The sequence below is a fragment of the Phaethon aethereus genome (genome assembly GCF_964289735.1).
Source record: "Phaethon aethereus genome assembly, chromosome: 9".
Lineage (NCBI taxonomy): Eukaryota > Metazoa > Chordata > Aves > Phaethontiformes > Phaethontidae > Phaethon > Phaethon aethereus.
Genome location: NC_138585.1, coordinates 10,952,898 through 10,970,722, shown reverse-complemented (window position 1 = coordinate 10,970,722; position 17,825 = coordinate 10,952,898). Strand labels below are relative to the sequence as shown.

Below are 17,825 nucleotides of genomic sequence, written 5' to 3'. Positions count from 1 at the left end.
GAAATGATATTGTAAATTTAATAATAACCATTCACAACAGTATTCTAGTCTCCACTTTTCCTGTGACATACTTCCTTTTTAAGCGTACCGTATTCTAAATTTCATCTCATGCTTTTACATTAAATGTGTCTTTTGGATAATCTTTGAATAATGCTATAAATTCAAGGAAGCCAAAAGACTATTAAACAAGTGCCTGGTTTTATTTGTGATAGTAGGTACATGAGCAATACATTATGCTTAATATATAATAGCAGGCACAGCACTGTAGCTATTGCATATTATATTTAAATGTTCTAACACCAGCAACTCTTGGTGAACTTTGACTGGAAGCTACTTGCAACTGATAATGCAGAAGGAACAAACAGACCTATTTAAAAACCTTTAGCAGAGTTAGGACTGCAACACTGGACAGTTAAGGCTGACACTTCCCAGAACAGAGCAACCACAAGATCATAGGAACATAGATCACGGTTTTCCAATTATGTACAGTCATACAACTATAATTGCTTAGGAAACACAGCATACACAATGCACTAGTTCTAGTCTGAAGACTAAAAACTTCTTTTATTATTCGTATTTTGGCAAAGGATGTTGCCTGTAGCCTGGCAATTGGATTAAGACTGCCAGGGCATAACACAGCTGAACTGGGCATATAGAAGACGTGTTACAATTGATCATCTGTATTGTTTTGACGTTTATCCAGCTGGGTGTATGCCATAAAATCAAGTGACGGTGTCATAAGCCTAAAGCCCTTCTTGATTCATGAATTCCCTGATTCACTTCTCAACAAAATTACAGCTGAACGGTGCATCCCAGTTCATCAGGAGTGAAGTTCAGCTACGTGTGGGCTCGTTGGTATTGGTAGTTGAAAATAACTGACCAATTATCAACGCCTCTATGAAAGAGCTAGCAGTGCCATTGTCACTGAGCACACCCAGTAACGCTTGGTTTTCAGATACACTTGAAAAAATGTATACCGCAGGCTACAAAGGGCCTTCACCCGTTTGTCTCTTGGGTTTGCACATGCTTTACAACCCCGCTTTGTGTGGAAGGTGGAAAAAACAGGAGATGAGGAATAAGAAACTGTCTTCAACTGATAGCTAGGAGCTACCATGAATTGAACAGTAATTCAACAAATAACTAGTTAGTACTTGCCCAGCAGATGAGATGTGGCAGGTTGTATATTTTAACAGCAAAACCAAATCAGCAAAAGGTTTGCTATTCCTTACAAAAATCACTGTCCATAATGCTAAGTTATTTTGTTGCTTTGTGCTGGAGGGGGAGAAAAAATATTAAGAAATTAGTAAATCTAATTATGATTCCATATATGAAGAGAAAGTTTTCTGTCAAAGGTCCCAAGCTAATGAAATGCTGCAATGTCCTGACTGGGAATGGTGTGAGATTGCTTTAGGGGGAAAAAAAAAATAAAAAAGATGCAAAAATAAAAATTAAACCAAAACCAAACACACACCACAGAAAGAATATGCACAGATAGGATTCAATAATAATACTCCAGCACAGGAATCAGTGAGGACTGGTCTCACTGCAGCAAGAGCAGGAGACTTTGGAACTGAAGTATGAAGTTGTATTGAGACTTTGAAGGGAAAGCTCTCACACCCATTATCCACATTATATCCAAGCTGTAACAAAAAGCCTCGTTGGCATTTTGCAAGAAAACATAATTTTTAAAACAATTATATAAATGGAAGTGGAAAAGTCCCCAGATGGCCATCTAATACTGCATCTCAAATTATTCAATAAAATTATTCAATAAAATTAGGAGCTGAGGGCCAACGATATCGAGGAAGAAGAATCTTACCTACACAAATGTAGAACAGCCCCACCAAAGTAATCAGGCTTCAGGTTTTCAGACATGTCAGAACTTTTAACTGGCCACTTAAGGTTATTTACAAAAATGTGCTTCTGATCTGATGATTTTGGAGCTACTGCACTCGCTGATAAGAGCTGTTTGTATCCTTAGGAATGCATGGGGGGACATGCTATTTTTACATGGAATTTCTTACCAATAACATAACAATGTTATCAATCTGTGTTATTGATCATAGAAACCAATTTTCAATTTTTTTTTCTCCTCCAATGAGGTTAGTTATAAAAAAAAAATTCAAGTAGAATAAGAGGAACTGGAAAAAAAATTGCACGAGTCATAGCTCTGTGGATGAAGCATCTGGGGTTTTGTGGCAGTAGAGCCATGGCTGGCAAGAGGAGGGACAAGTTGCAGAAGCAACACAAAACTTTTAACAGGCCCAACCTGGGAGCACAGAGAGCCATCCACAGAATTTCACACATAGGTCTTCACTTTCTTAATTTGCTTGCCTGCTTTGAATGGATAGCTTGCACTCCAGGCTTTTCTACACCAAGTTCATATACAGCTCTAGTTCCTAACATCTCCACGGGTCCCTGCCTATTCCCAAGGCAGGCTTGAGGAACCTCACCTTCTGACGCTTTTGACATGAATTCATTCATCATGTCCGTACCATTTTGCTGGTGCCTGATTTAGCCTGCGAGCTCTTTGAGCCCAAACAGGAGCCCACACTAGTACTAGCAGGTATGAGGCAGAGCTCTGCAGTTTTGCCCAGAAGTTAAGGGAATCCCCAGGGAACGCGCTGGGTAATTACTCCTTCCCAGGAGGCTGATAGCTGCTTACGTGGTATTCTTAATATCAGGGACATGGAATCCACCTGCTGGAAATTAAAGCAAATTAATCTTGCTTCATCAGAGCTTCACCCACAGAGAACTGACAGTTCCCAGATTCGCAAAGCCGCAAGCAGATTGCTTAAGTTCTAACAAGTTTTGAAACCAGAAAAAAACAGCCTTACATCCATGAACACCATTTAAAAAAACCCAACACCTCTCAGCTCCTCTCTCAAGGACACCAAAAATGCTTTAAATTTAAGTTTAAATTAAATTAAAATTAATGCTTCTATATCTATGACTAAAAGATACCATAGATACTTCTATATCTATGACCAAAAGATCAGCCAAGGTGTAATTTGTCTGCAGGACTCTGGTGCTGACAATGAGAGGAATATACCTACACAACCTACCTGGTCACATCCCTGAAGTCCATGTGGGCTATGTAATAGTACCTAAAAAGCTGAGCAGCCTTCCCCATTCAACCTGCACCATGTCCTACCTACTCCATGAAGTCCCATGACTTTTATCAGGCATCATTTGTACTGCAGTAGTATCTGCAGACCTCCACCAAGATGTCCTGCATTGGGAAAACCTCATTATGCTAGAAGTCATAGGATACTATAGGAAATGCATAAAGGGGAGGAAAGCACTGCAAATTTCTCCTGTGAAGACAGCCCTTTAAGCTGAGAGCAGACTGCATTACCATAACCATCATCCTGCTCAGTGGCTGAGCTAGAAGCTTGCCCTGTAACAATATGTTTAAGGTTTCTTCTGAGCAAATAAACTGGTAAGAGAAATTCTCTCAAGTCTGATGAAGATGAGATTGAGCTAAGAAGAGGGCTTCGTGTTAAGTAAAAGCTTCATGTATAGCAGATATCTGGGGGAGAGAAAGGAATTATATCCTATGGAGTTCATAGCTACCCATAGGGCAAACAAAGTGAGCAGGGTGGAAAGTGGCTTTAACAGGTGTGAATACACTTGTGTAATTGTTTCAGCTGGAAGCTCATAAGCAAAGGAATTAATTTCAAGGGGAAGTCACCTTTTTCAATTAAAAAAACCAAACGTATCACACAGAGAGTGGAGATTTTAACATTTATTTTTTTAAACTCCAATTTCCATTTTTTCCACAAACAGACTTTGTTTAGTTCAAGAAGTTATAATGCTAACTACAGATAAAAGGAAATATTTTGTCACAAGACAGTGCCAAAGAACTAACAAAATAAACAGAATAAACAATCCACTTTACACATGCTGATCTAAACAAAACTAACATGCAATAAACTTAATAAAATTCTTACTCTGTACAACAGCTTAAGGTAGTCCTTACTAAATAGTGCTCACGTCATATTAGTAGCATACACATATTAGTAAAAATAGATACTTTAACAAAATGCTTAATTCAAGCAAAACAGCGATGCAATATGAATCAACTCAAGAAGTTCAATGGTTCCAATGAAGCCAGAGATAGTGGTGAGTAAGCACACAACAGTGTACAAGATGAGGATCTCAACCGAGAGGTTGAACCTAGTGGTTCTTCAGCCACATCTGTGTTTAGTTCCCTGCGGGAAACCATATCACATTGACATCCTCTTGAGCTTATGGCTGTTAAAAGAATGAGAGAACACACATAAATAATGACCTCAGCAACAGGTCAGTTATAGGTTTCTCTCTCCAAGATATAGCACCTCCTGAAGGAATAGCTCAGGTAGAAAAAGGGAGATGTGACATCACTGTCCCCAAGAAGACTCTAGAAAGGAGTAGCCATGTCTGACAGGAGATGGAAAGACAAAGGTGTTCAGCATTGCCAGCAGAAGTGGCACTCGGGAGATGTAAGAAATGGGCTTTCATACATGCTCTGTTTTCATCAGCCTAGTAGTATTTAGATTTTTAGATTCCTACCTCAGGAAAAGAAGATGCTTCTTCACCCAGCCTTCCTTAGGATTTACACAGGCGTTCAGCCCCCTGTAGGTGTGGAAACTGGAAAAGAAATAATGATAACGAGATCAGTAAATCATTAGAAAACCCTGCTAGTAAACACTGGGAAGATGCATTTGACCAAAAACGTGCATCATAGTTACTCTATATATTTGTAAATGCCACTTAGGGAATGTTCCACAACCCCTCCAATACTATATGAACAAAAAGAATCACCGATGAAATTTAAATGTAATAGCTACCTCAGTTTCAGGGATCATTTTTTGTACTGTAAAATTGTGTTCCATGTATTGGAACTACTGAGACAAAGAACTTTGCCGGATGCCAGAAATCATTTGTGGGACTAAGGACAATAGTTGCTGTCAAGCTAAGGTGACAGATCAACATCTAGGAGGGCTAAAACCTTGCGGAAATAAAATTCTGATCTCTGTGAATTAAGAAGACTCTTACCACTTATGTGTCTGTTAACAGGTTTTGGAAAGAGAACACCCTATGTTGGCTAGAGTGGCCCTGGAGAAGAAGCATGTCTGTCTTTGCACAGCTGATTCCTAAACAGTCAGATTTATTATCTACATTGTACGGCTGCCCCAGGAGTTAGTAGTCCCTCCCGACTAGAGGTCGTGCATTTTGTTTGCAGGTACTATATACCATTTATTCAGTTAATTTAACATTTTGAAAAAGCAAGAAAAGTCATACTTATAATGTTCAAACCACCAAACGGACTTCCTAAGGTAAACACCTGTCAGAAAAAATGGAGGCTCTTCTGAAAAGTAACTTACATGATCGCATGGATATCACAGACTTCACTGGAGAGCTGTTCAGTATAACCCTTGAGGGCCCACCGAGGCAGACGCACTTTGGTGTAAGACAGGCAGCAATCCTGGTTGCTTTGAGCTGGAGTGAAGGAAAACGGCAAAGTAAATAAAAGGCATTTGGACCATGCTGCCATGCTGCCCAGGGTACTCGCTTTTCAGCCCCCTGCCTATCCAGCTCCCCGCAGACAGAAGAGCAGGATTAGGCAGTATACTTTGCTGAAATAAATAAATCCCTTCCAGCTCGCCTCGCTGCCAGCATGCAGACCCCGGCACGGCTGGCGCGCTGCAGAGCAGCGCTGAGAACTGCTTCCTGGGGCCGAACGCCGGAACCCACTCACCTTCGGAGGTGCCGCAGAGGAGCAGCGCCAGGAGCCCCAGCAGGGAAACCAGGGCCAAGCTCTTGCTGCCGAAGCCAACCATTTCCACTCCACACAGCAGCTGTGCTCCAGCGAGTGGTCGGCTGCCGCCTGCTCGACCTGCCAGCCTTGCCGCACCTCCACCTGCTTATAAAGGGGTGGCAGGAGCCGCAGGAATTCACACGCGGGCGGGTTCCACTGTCATCAGCGGGTTTCCCCACGGCAAATTCCATCGTCCCCGATTTGGCCCCAGCACACACCTTCCTGGTGCTATAACCGGAGATAACAGCATGCTGGGGATTTTTTTTTTTTTTTTAAGTAGGTTAGAAGACTCGGCCAAAAAGAAAAGGAAATAAAAGGCTGTGAGGTAATGGCTCTGTGGGTGAAGTATGTGTATTTTTAGAGGTAGGAGTGTGGGTTGTGAAATGAGGAAAGCCAAATGTAGGTAACTCTCGATGTTACCTACAGAAACTGCGTATCTGCTGTGCTTCAGTTCAATAAGCCCAACTTGGGGGCAGAGGGAGGTACGCCCAACCCAGCCAGATTCATTTCAGTATGGCATGCTCACAGCAGCTGGGTAACTCTCTGCAATGATTTACTGGTTGGCTTTCCAGATTACTGCTTTTCTGTAGTATCGGTGAGGACGTGAGCAGCATTGAGCATTCATGGAATTCGGTTTCTTTAAGAGTTTCTTTTACCATATATATATTGGCTGCCATCACTTTGTTACATATCTGAACTATTTCATCTGAAACAGATTTAGCTTAAGAGCAACTTGAAACGGGGTCTGTATTTTCTGCTGAATCTGTACTGCATCGATGCTGCTTCATAAGCAATAGCTGTATCTTGTTCCATTCCCATACCGAACTGTACCTGAGTATTGTGACTCCTGAACATTCAACTAAGACACACACAATCTTAAAACTGCCTCACATGGCCTGGGAGAAACCCCTGGACAGAGGCTCTGTCATCACTGCAAGTGCACTGTTTGAGCCGCTACTGAAGGCTGTTACTTTCCAATGCCGTTTAGTGACCCGTGTGAAATGAATGGGGTGGCTGCAGGCCATGTCGTGGTCAGCTGGTGTACACAGGAGCTGCCACCAGCTCCAGGTGGTTATACAGTAACCTGAGCTTTAAGTAGCTTCTCTTAAGGTAAAGCTCAGGGACACAGTCATAGTTCATAATTACATACCTTCTGTTCTTCACAGACTGCCAGTACCTCTCACAAAGGGTGTGTTCCTATTATTTCTTCCTAGAAATGTAAAAAATTTGAATTCTAGAACAGATTGTTATTCAGAGAAATTAATTTCTCTGTGTGATAGCTAGAATTTAGGGAAGCTCGTATGGCTGGGGTACATATGAGTGGCCTTGCAGCATGCATGGCATCACATATGTTGGAGATGCTTCTCCTCAGAGCCACTGCCATTGGCCAAGGGACAGGGGAAGAGGCAATAAAGATCCTATGCCCTGATGCACGCTGCTTTTTGTAACTGCTTAAGGACCATAGTGAAATACCATAAAAATGCATAAAGACCAATGCTCTCCATATGCAGCTATTTCTGAACTGTTTTAAGGACTGTCTGTCAGCATCAGGCAGTACTACAAAACAGCTAACTAGACTGGTAACACCTGAGATGACGGAATTTTGGCTTGATAGCTTTTTCCTTTCCATAAAGATAGGAATAGTTAACTATAAATCACTTATAACTCTTTCCCGATTGAAAGGTATCAAGAGGCATCAGGCTGGCAGTAAGCAATTCTCTACCTTCCCCATCAGCACCACTTTTTTTCTTTTTTTTTTTTTTTAATGGCTGTCCAGTAACAACCTGGGATTTTTTATTATTATTTTTTAAGCAGGAGTTCACACAATCCAGTCTCTATCAAGCAACTGCCTTTAAGAAGATAGGAAAATTAGGCATTGGGTTATCAACCCGTACTCCTCCACTTTCACCCTCCCATTTCACTCTAGTGTCAATACTAGGAAAGTCATCATCTACTTTAGAAAGAGAAATTTCTAAGATTGTCAAGATAATAACCATATCTTCTTATCCATGGATTACTATCAAGAGCATCAAAAGCACTAGGCAAACAATAATTTTAAAAATTGCTAACAAAGCCGCCTAAAAAAAAGAGATCAGTTTGTCTCCTGTCTTACTAATGTGCTTGTTACTCCCTAAGTTCACCTCTCCCCCAGTAGTTTGGAGACTTGAGACGTAACTGATTAGGATGATTATAATGTTTATTGATTAGGCAGCACAACTTTTTTAAAAAAGCTAATATCTTAATTAGCTAATAAAAATACCACTATTATTAGCAATATTACTTCACAATTATATCACTTCAAGCAATATGGGGTTACAATTCTATTGCTTACTGTTAGTATTGATACAGTGGTTACATTAATATATTGGTTAAATTATTATAAAGAAAACTGAAAAATCACTAGTAAGTGCTATTAAGTTGCAATTTTGCTGCCTTGCCTCCTGCACTGAGTACGAAGGTACGAGCCTATCCTTCCTTACAAGTTTATCCCTTCGTATGCCCCTTCCTGCACTGTCTTTCAGACATAGACCTGGTGGAGAGCCTGGTGGGTTGTCTACAGGGGTTGTCCCCAGCATCCCAGGGATCTTGGTCCCCTGGGCCGGCTTCACCACTGTGGTGAAGGCAGCCGCACTCCTCCTGTCACGAGATACTCCCATTTCTTGCTCTCCTCCATTTTATACCCTAATTCCACATTTTTTCCTTTTCTTGAACTCACCTTTTCACCACCCCTGCATCTCCTTTCCTCTGCTGAAGCTCCCCCCAAATAAACAACTCACCCCTCATTCCTTTTCCTCATTGGTCCCAAATCTCTTACACCCGTACCCAACTTTGGCGTTTCTTACGTCATTTCCTAGGCAATTACAGCTTAACGTGATTATTGATGCAGTTCTCTAGATGTGCAGAGGTGTTCTCTGCAGTTGGCCTTGCATCTCAAGTCTCCCTTCGGACTCTACAGCTCTATTTCTTCACTGGACAGAATCTTCTCACCTGGGCTTTGACACCCCCACCTGCTCCTCAGCAAGCAGAAGCAATTTGGGTACTAGAGCAATGTCAGCCAGTTAGTGCTCACCCCATACTTCTGCCCTCAGGCGGTTTTCATTGCACCCCTCGTTCCCACCAGAGGCCTTGGCTGCTGTTGTGCCTCGTGTTGCAGCGGGACTCTTGCTCGTGGTACTCCTTTTATCTCACGGTTTGTTTGATTTAGGAAATTGCGTTAAGATTTATATTTAGACCAAAAGCCACGAGGAAGTCCTCAACTTCAGGAGCACTGTCCTTTTATTTGTACTTAGTGTGTACAAAGCACCTTCAGTTTATCTGCACAAAGTAGTTTTGATTTTTTTTTTTAAAAAAGATTTAATGCAAACGGCTGAAGTTGCCTGCCAGGTCGTGATATGACTCATAGCCATATCTTATCGGTCTTTACATTTACAAGTCCGTAACGCAAACAGAAGGCAAAAAATAAAAAACGGGGAGGTGCTTATGTATTCGAGGGAAGTGGTTGTTCCCTGCGGACGAGGGGACGGTGGCTGTTGTCCACCCTGATGCAGCGAGACTATGGGCCTGGTTTCCCTTCGCACCTGCGTGACCAAATGGGGCCGCGCGGACTGGCCGGGGGACTGCAACGCAGGTGAGACTGGGCCGCTGGGCTCCAGGGAGGCAACCAGCACCTCAGGTTCAGTTCACGGGCCAGTTGTGGGTGGTCATTGGGCCAATACATCGTGTTTGTGTCCTAACACGGGTGCGATTAGGAGGCTGCGTGTGGAGTGGGAGTCAGCGAGGGGGCCGCCGGGTGGAGGGAGGCCATTATTTCCCTGCGCTGGGGCCTGCGAGGCTGCGTGGGGAGGGCTGTGCCCAGAGTCTCCTCAGAGGGGCCCAGCCAGAGCACAGGAGGCAGCAGCCACAAGTTGTGAAAAGGGAAATTCTCATCAGACGTAGTGAAAAACCCTACTGAAACCCTGGTGAAGTGAAGGGCGTGATGCACTGGGACAGGTTGCCCAGGAGGGGATGTGAAAGCCCCGTTTGAATACTCTCAGGGATACTCAAACCTCAGCTGGACGTGGCCCTTCCCTGAGCATGACCTTATCCTTGGGTTCCTTCTCAAACCACGGTCAAGCTCACATTATTTTTACTGGGACTGCAATATCTAACTCTCCTTTTCTCCTTTTAGTTTCCTAACTTATTTGTCTCTTCCCAACTTCCCTCCCTCCTGTTGTTCCTCCTCAGATCCCCTCACAAACCCTGTTCTCCCTCCCTGTTGCTTCACTCACAGTAAGACAAAGCGCCAAAATGACAACGTTTTCAGCCACTCCTAAACCTCCCCTCCTGTTGTTCCAGGGACCAGAGGGAACAGGCCAAATGCCTGCTGTATGTGTTATAAAAGATGAGGCGAAGATAGCCTGGGTGCCAGTGCTGTAGAGCTGTTCAGTTAGAGCTGTGAAAGGAGAGGAAAGGCAGGAGGGAAAATTGAGCCTTTTCCAAGGAAGTATTGGAAAACTGGTAGTTCTGCACAGTTTGGGGATGTTAAAGATGAGAGCTTGGATACCAGCTGCAAAGCTACAGCCTCCCTGTCCGTGCTTTCCCTGGTCACCAGGCTGCTGTCTCCTGGTAATACGCTTCCTCTCTTTTATCCCAAAGGGCTTTCACTCACACAAATACCTGCTGAAAGTCTAAAGTGCTGAAGGGACTTAATAGTTCAACCTTGATAAACACCCCTGTACCAGTGGAAAAACAGGCATTCTTTCAGGGGGATGCAGTCCCCCCCATCACTCTCCCCGTTGCAGAGCAGTACAGAAGCAAACCGCCTGGTTTCCAGGTACATGCAGAGTTGTGTCAATAAAGCTATGTCTGTTTTCATTCAAAATCTTGCATATGAGAAGCCATATCCACATGGTGAATTCAGAACTGTACATGCTTTGGAAAACAGTTTGAAATGCTTTGAAACTCTATCCCCACAATGGTAATCTACTTGACTATGCAGCTCTGCTATGAAATCCTAAAAGAGTCACACAAATGCAAGGCTTAAAACACTCCATTAACTTCTGAAGAGAGACACAGAGAAGGGAATTTATAATCATTAACTATTTGATTGATAGACTACAGCTTCTAGTCACTTCTTTATGGGTTAGGTCTAATATTAAACATGTTTAATATTAAACAATATTTAAAATGAAAACATTAAACATGTTTTTTTAAAAAAAAAATCTCTTACCTGCCTTGATGTAAGATGAGAAAGTTATTGACAGTTTTTAATTGACAGGCAGAAGTTTACCAAAATTTCCATTTTTATTCATCCTCTCAAAGGATGTTGTTATGTTAGATACTGCTGCCCTTGTCTGAACTGCTGAAAATAGAGCATTATAGCAATACAGCTGATCAACCAGGAAGAACAGAAGCAAACAGGAGAATTTCCCTTCTGTAATTTCCAATGGTTTAGAACACCTTTGACAGAGCAAAGAGCAGGAGAAAGCACTAGTTCAAAGGAACAGGGCCAAATGTGGGGATTTAATAATTGCATAATCTCTGATGATGAAATACGTAATAAATCCCAAGCACAAAAGTTCCATGTGTAACTTGCTCAATATCTTTGCGGCTTTAGAGGCTGTGATGCAATACAGTGATTTTGTGCATTTCAACACTTGCATGACTGACAAAAATTCTTATCTGAAGGAAGAAACCAATTTTCATTAATTAATGATTGCACTTCATAAGGAACAGATCTAGAAATACTATTGAATGACATTGGTTTGATGCAATTATGGACAAATTACATGCCTCTTGGGAGAAACGAACCTTTAACCTATTGAAAGTGCAGGTTATGAGGAGACTGGCGCATCTGCTATGAACATCCCAGCATCCATCGTAGCACTGCTGGTTGCTTGCTGCTACGTACATACAGGAGCTGAGTAGCTGGTGTTCTGAGGGCAGATTTCTCTCTTTCAAAATTAACTCTGTCTACAGCCCCTTGTGGTAGCCAACCACCATTGCACAGAACTGGACCTCTCAAAGCTGAAGGCAAAACCTACAGTTGGAAAGAATGTTGAAAAAAGTAATCAAAAGAAGAAACAGTTAAAAGCTGCTTACCAAGCTGACCTCTAAGTTATATTAGATTTGCTTTATTACAGCTCCGTCTCCTTTCCAATCTAAATTTGTATGTGCTTTTAGGCGTAATAAACACAACAAAAGAAACATTTTGCCTAATACATTTCTGACCGTTAAAGAAGTCAAGAAGTGCCAGTTTTCTGCATAATTTCCACAAAGATGGGGAAGAAGGGAAGGAATTAATTGAAAGGATACATTATGTATCTCCTGCAAGGGACTGAGACCACCAAGCGTCATTTGCAGACAAAAAGGAACTTGCTTACAAAAAGAAGTTATGTGATTTACTATGGTCTAACATCCTGGAATCTTCACCAAAAAAAGCTGTCAGCAACCTTTTAGCACTGGAGTCATCATACAACTCCATTGAAACTAAGTCTGAAGCTTCTGGTTTTCTATAGCCCCCACACCTCACCACCTCTACGCATGTCAGTCAGTGCTTTTCCACTGCTATGGTATGGCTGAGAGTTTCCCAGAGATGTACAGATCCCAAAGAAAATATGGAAAAAGCGAGGGGCTGCATCCTGCATCCACAGCCTGCACATCAAGGGGCCTTCCAGTACTAAAAAGTGAGGATTTGCGCTTAAAAAAAATAAATTTTTAATTCAGAAAGAGAAGGAAAAGATACTAATCTTTGGCAATTATAAAAGCAATATATGTGAAAATTATATATTTTTTATATATTTTAACAATTAGTAGACAGGAAGAGCAGCAGGGAAAAAAACCTGGCACTCAAAAATTTCATTAAAAATGCAGTTTTAGGTGGGCTGAAGCTATTAATGAATTCAATTGAAACATGGTGAATAGTTTTGTCTAAAAATTAGAAGAGAATAATTTAGAAAATGTGAAGCTGTTGTTTGCTCTCTTAAGTTGACCTAAAAAGGAAAGAGAAGAAAGAAGAACTAAGTGACATGAAGTGGTAAAGTTTTAAGTTGGCCAAGGGAACTCATTGACTGAAGGTTTTTCTAAGTCACACTTGACATATAGAGCACTTGATCGCTCTGGACTACTTCATACACAATTAACACTGCTGGCATTTTTTCATGTATTAATGGAAGACCAGCTTTAAAATATGCAGTAACACCTGCTTATTTTGGATTGCCAAACAAACAAACAAAAACAAACAAGTTTGTTTTTAATACATATTAGTTCACACTAGTGAGTGGCTGTGTCACAAACATGGGCAGAGTAGCTAGGGACACAGGCCTTCTCAAGGCAAGTGCTGCAATCACTGCAGCTTTTCAGCACTAATGCAGTTACATTATAGGGACTTTCCTGTGGGGGAATTTAAACCACAGTTGCCCAAACCAGCCAGCTCAGACTTCCCTCTGTCCAAGAGTCCTGCTCTTTTTCCAAGGAAACCACAGCGCTGGGTCCTTCCATCCTGACTCTTACAGGTTCTTTTTCATAACACAAGTGACATACTGTCTGTCTTCTCCTCCTATACAATTAAAACTCCTTTTCTGGACCTTAGCCCTCACCTCTTGATTGCTGCAAGAGGTGTTTGCATTTGGGGGCCCTAACAAGGGCAGTCTTGCTCTAGCTCCCAATCATTAAGGAAACATCTGCCAGGGTCATTTTTCCCTCTCTTTCTACAAGGTTACCCTTGGCTGCTTCAAGCATATCTTGTTCGTCCTCATTTTCAAAGTCTTTCTCACCTTATTGCTGGCCCAGACAACTCTAGTAAGCCCACTGGACAACTCCAGCCAGACACAAGAGTGACCTGTTGGTTAGGCCCTTGGCTGGGACTTCAAGGACAGTGCTGTTCCCAAGCACGCAAGACTGCTCACAAGCTTCAGAGGCTCCTGCAAATAACAAGGGCTCGTTCTGCAACAACAAGAGCCAGAAAAGCTGTTCAAACACAAGAAGTTTTAAGCCAAGCAATCTGGACTTAACAGGAATCTGCTATTCCAAAATGAACAGTGTTTTACAAGAACATCTTTGCCTCGAGTAACTAGACTTAACCTTCTTCAGATCAGAGAATGGTCCTTTTTTTCTTCATGTTTGCACACAACCTAGCACATCAAGGGACCTAGGAACCAGGGCCAGAGCTTCAGGATATAACACATACACTGTAACTGCTGCCTTCGAAAGGACTAACAGGAAAACGAAGGCACATGGAGAAGATATTGGACCACATTTAAAAAAAAAAATTGTTCATCACGAAAGGGACAAAACCCAACACACTGTTTTGGAAGAAAAAAAAAAAAAACCAAAAAAAACCTCCACCCCAAAAGTAACCCTGCAAGTGTCTGGTGACTCTATTATCCAACCTCTTCTGACCTGGCAAGAAATCAAGGTATTAGAAGAATCCAGGACATTTTGAGTACAAGAATTCTTACTTTCAAGAAAACACTAGCAGCATGATGCATTTATTTTAAGTCTCTCAAATGTCATTAGAGATCTAGCATTAAATGAAGCATGCGGCTGTTCATGTGCACTTGTCAAAATGTGACAAACATTCTTCCAGCAGGGCTTTACACTACCTGGGCTGTTGCAATGATTTGAAGTCTCTGTAATGAGATGCACCTTGAGGGGGAAAAAAAAAATGGTAGAGCAGAGGTGCTGAGCTGAAACTTCCTACACACACGGGTTGCAAACACAAATTTGCATCTCTGAAACAAGATGTCCATCCATGACAACAGGGCAAAATCTGCCACTGGTGGGAGGTTTGTAGGATAAGTGTACAAGAGAACACGCCTCAGAAAGTGATAACTTTCAACATGGAAAGTTACTTAGAAATCCCTTCAGGTTTTTCCTCTCATCTCTTTTTGGCAATCCATGGTAAGCCACCATTAGTCACTAAAAGCATTAACCAGTTTAAATGAGATTTAATGACCCAGATACCGTTTCCTTTTTGTTACTTAACTGGAGATTAAGAAAGTAATGCAGTCACAGAAAGGCTAAAGCACAAACTAAGAGTGCACATTGAATAGCTTCATTACAAAAAGTACGAATAGGATGGCAAAGTCACCAGGTCCAATCGTCAAGTAGCAAACTTGTAGATATAGGGTTTTTTTCGTGCTGGGATATGCATACTTCACAAATCCATCCATGACTGGAGTGCCCTCCAAATTCTAAAGGTGAAGCGTAATAATTTTTTATCCTCTTCCTCATCTCCTAAAAGCATGATTTTTACTCATTTTTTGTTAGTGTTGAACAATGGTTGCACTGAATTAAAAAGATGATTTTTTTTTTTATTTCTAAAAACGAAAAAAGTCAGCAAGAGTTGGCACAAGCTCTATATCCAGAGACTATTTGCCTTGTGGACCTTGGCTGGCTCATTGGTCATGTGGACCTCATAGCTGTCATGGGAGCGATCTGTGGTTGGCACTAATGAGAAAACAGGCCACAGCATTTAAAGCATTTAGTTTATTAGAATATTTTTTAGAGCATTTATTAAAGCGATTGCTTCATTCTTACATGTAACATGTAGGTCATATCAAGGAAGTATTAGGCAAAATGTTCATATTAGACACAGAAAATAGATGTGTTTCAACCACAGCTTGCAGAAGTGGAGAGCTTAAAGCCAACCTGTCAGCCACACTGACCATCTTAAAGTGATGGTGAAAGATAGCTTTTCAGTCACAACAAAAGTTCAACCACTTCTTTCTCACCAGAATCATTTATCCTCCATTTCATACAGAAATACCAAACTGCTTATTCTCCCTTTAAACATTGATGGCTTCTATGCCATTAAGAGAGCTGACAGACATACTGTGTGGGGGCAGAAGGAAACTAGAGCCCAGTACACCCACCCACAGCCTGCACTTGCACACGAGTCAGCTGCAGACCTACAGCAACCACCACATAAAATTTTAAATAAAAAAAATGCCCGGAGAATCCCACTGACAAAGTATTAGTTCTTGTGCTCCACTGATGATCTGGAAGGAAAATGTAAGGAAAACAAAAGGAACTACATAAGGTATAACCTTCTGTAAGCCTTTCTGCCCTGCTCTAACATTCATTGAATGCCACAGGAAGACTTTCTCCATCTTCCAGTAAACTTTGGAACACACTATTTTTGGATTTCAGTTCTCTGTTTTAAAAGTTTCAAGACAGTGTTTTGCTATTGGTACAATTGCCACAGACATAAATTTGACTGCTAGGGCTAAAATATACCCTGATCCCAAGAGGGAGGCCATACATAAGTTATCATCTGTCTGCTCGATCCTGGAAATTTTACCATCTATTTAACTTACTTGCTTGATTTTTTTGTTGTTGTTGTTCAAAAGTAGTTTTGAACCATAAAAACCGAGGTTGAAGATGTTAAAATTTAATTTTCCAGCACACTCAGGCCTATTAATCAAAGAGGAAGACACCACAAAGCTCACAAACAGCTTCAGTTTGAACAATAAATTTTGTAGCAGAACAGTGTCAGCAGGTACCGTCACATGCTGAACTGCTTCCTGGCCCAGTTCTGTGGCTGCTCTGGACCACACTGCTTCACACCCCTCAGCTGGGAGAGCGGAGCGTGCTTTGTGCCAATCAGCGCGCGAAAGTAAAAGGGGGATCTTGCTCAACTAACAAACCCAGTCCTCAGACAACATGAAACACCTTTATTTGGAAACCTACCAAAGTCTCTGGCAGGTTTGCACAATCAGAGTATTGCTGATGCTGATGCAAATAAGGATGCCGTACATCCCTGTAAAGTCTTGGCAATGCTCCCAAGGGGACAACCAGTGTAAACTGGATGCTACTTCCCTGGTTTCTCACAACTGTGTTGGTAGCACATTATAGCAAAAGCTCCAGGCCTTCTTTGTGCAAACATCCAAGTGTGCCGCCACTAAAACATTGCCAGTAAGAAAAGAAGAATTAACCCCCACAAATGACACAGGGTGATGATTAATGACACAGCTGTTAGTTCCAGATCCTGCACTGCTACCAGCAGCCACTACCCTGCGCGGCGCAAATGGCAACGTGCACTCTAGGGACATGAATAAGAACAGTGACTGGACAAAAAGGAAGGGCATTAGCCTTATGTAAGTAGCAGCATAGTGAAAAATAACCTTAAGTCACTGCTTTTAGTAAGGAAGCACTCACAAGTCTACATTTAAACTAAGTACCTGAAACATTAGTTTGGTTGAACATATTCTCTAACTTGCCCCTTGGAGTAACGCACCTAGTACTTTCTGGCTAAATATTATAAACTAGACTTTGCACAAGCATTTAACTGTCTCAGATGAAAAGCATTTGAGCCCAGCATGTGAATGTCTCCCCATCTTGGGAACCCTGCCTGAGATGCAGCTGAGAGGTGAGTTACAGAAACCCTCACCCATGCACCATATGGTTCAGGCTCAGACTGCAAAGAGCAGCTCGTTCCCAAAACGGGCATGTAGTACATGAGAAAAGGTACAGATCTGTTCATCCATAAATCAAAAAGTGAACTTGCCCTGTAAATACTCCTGGCTCTGAGGAATCCAACAAAGTGGCAGTTTAATCTTCATAACTGCCATTGCAACCTTTCTAAGTGCAGGTTGTATTTGACCACCAGTTGAAAAAAATCTCTGGTATTAGCCACAGGAAGTTTTCTTTGCTGTCATTTTTTCTTTAACGGAGTATAGTACACATTCTTCAAAAAGTATAAGCCTTCAGTTTGATTTGCAAAGTCTCTTCTCCTGAGTTAGGCAGGTGTCAAGAAACAGATGTGATTTGGGAGCCAAAAGTCAGTGCCTAGGTCAGCACCCAGCCAGGCAGCTTGAGAGACAGACACGTACCTCACACCTCCGAGGTGAGGCTCTCAGCCTTCGTGCCATCCTCTGACACACCAGCGAGAATACCAGGATTGAGCCTAAGGGGCAGCAGAGGCAGGAGAAGGTACTGGGGTGACAGAGCTTTGCAGTCTTGTTCTTTTACTGCCTTTCCTTCCCCTTTTCTCCTCAAATTTTCCTGTCTCCTTGATACATTAGAGACTATATTGCATTAA

At 42.0% G+C, this 17,825-nt stretch overlaps 1 protein-coding gene across 1 annotated transcript; it reads right to left on the bottom strand.

The window, feature by feature from the left end:
* Positions 1 to 4,229: 4,229 nt before the first annotated feature.
* On the bottom strand, positions 4,230 to 6,471 carry CCL20 (C-C motif chemokine ligand 20; the record flags this gene model as incomplete). The annotated part of the gene is given in 7 exon segments (XM_082003350.1): positions 4,230 to 4,257; positions 4,555 to 4,632; positions 5,370 to 5,484; positions 5,744 to 5,840; positions 5,842 to 5,868; positions 5,870 to 5,932; positions 5,935 to 6,471. Coding segments are annotated over 7 exon segments (468 nt in total). The 5' UTR covers positions 5,995 to 6,471.
* Between the last annotated feature and the right edge of the window lie 11,354 nt (positions 6,472 to 17,825).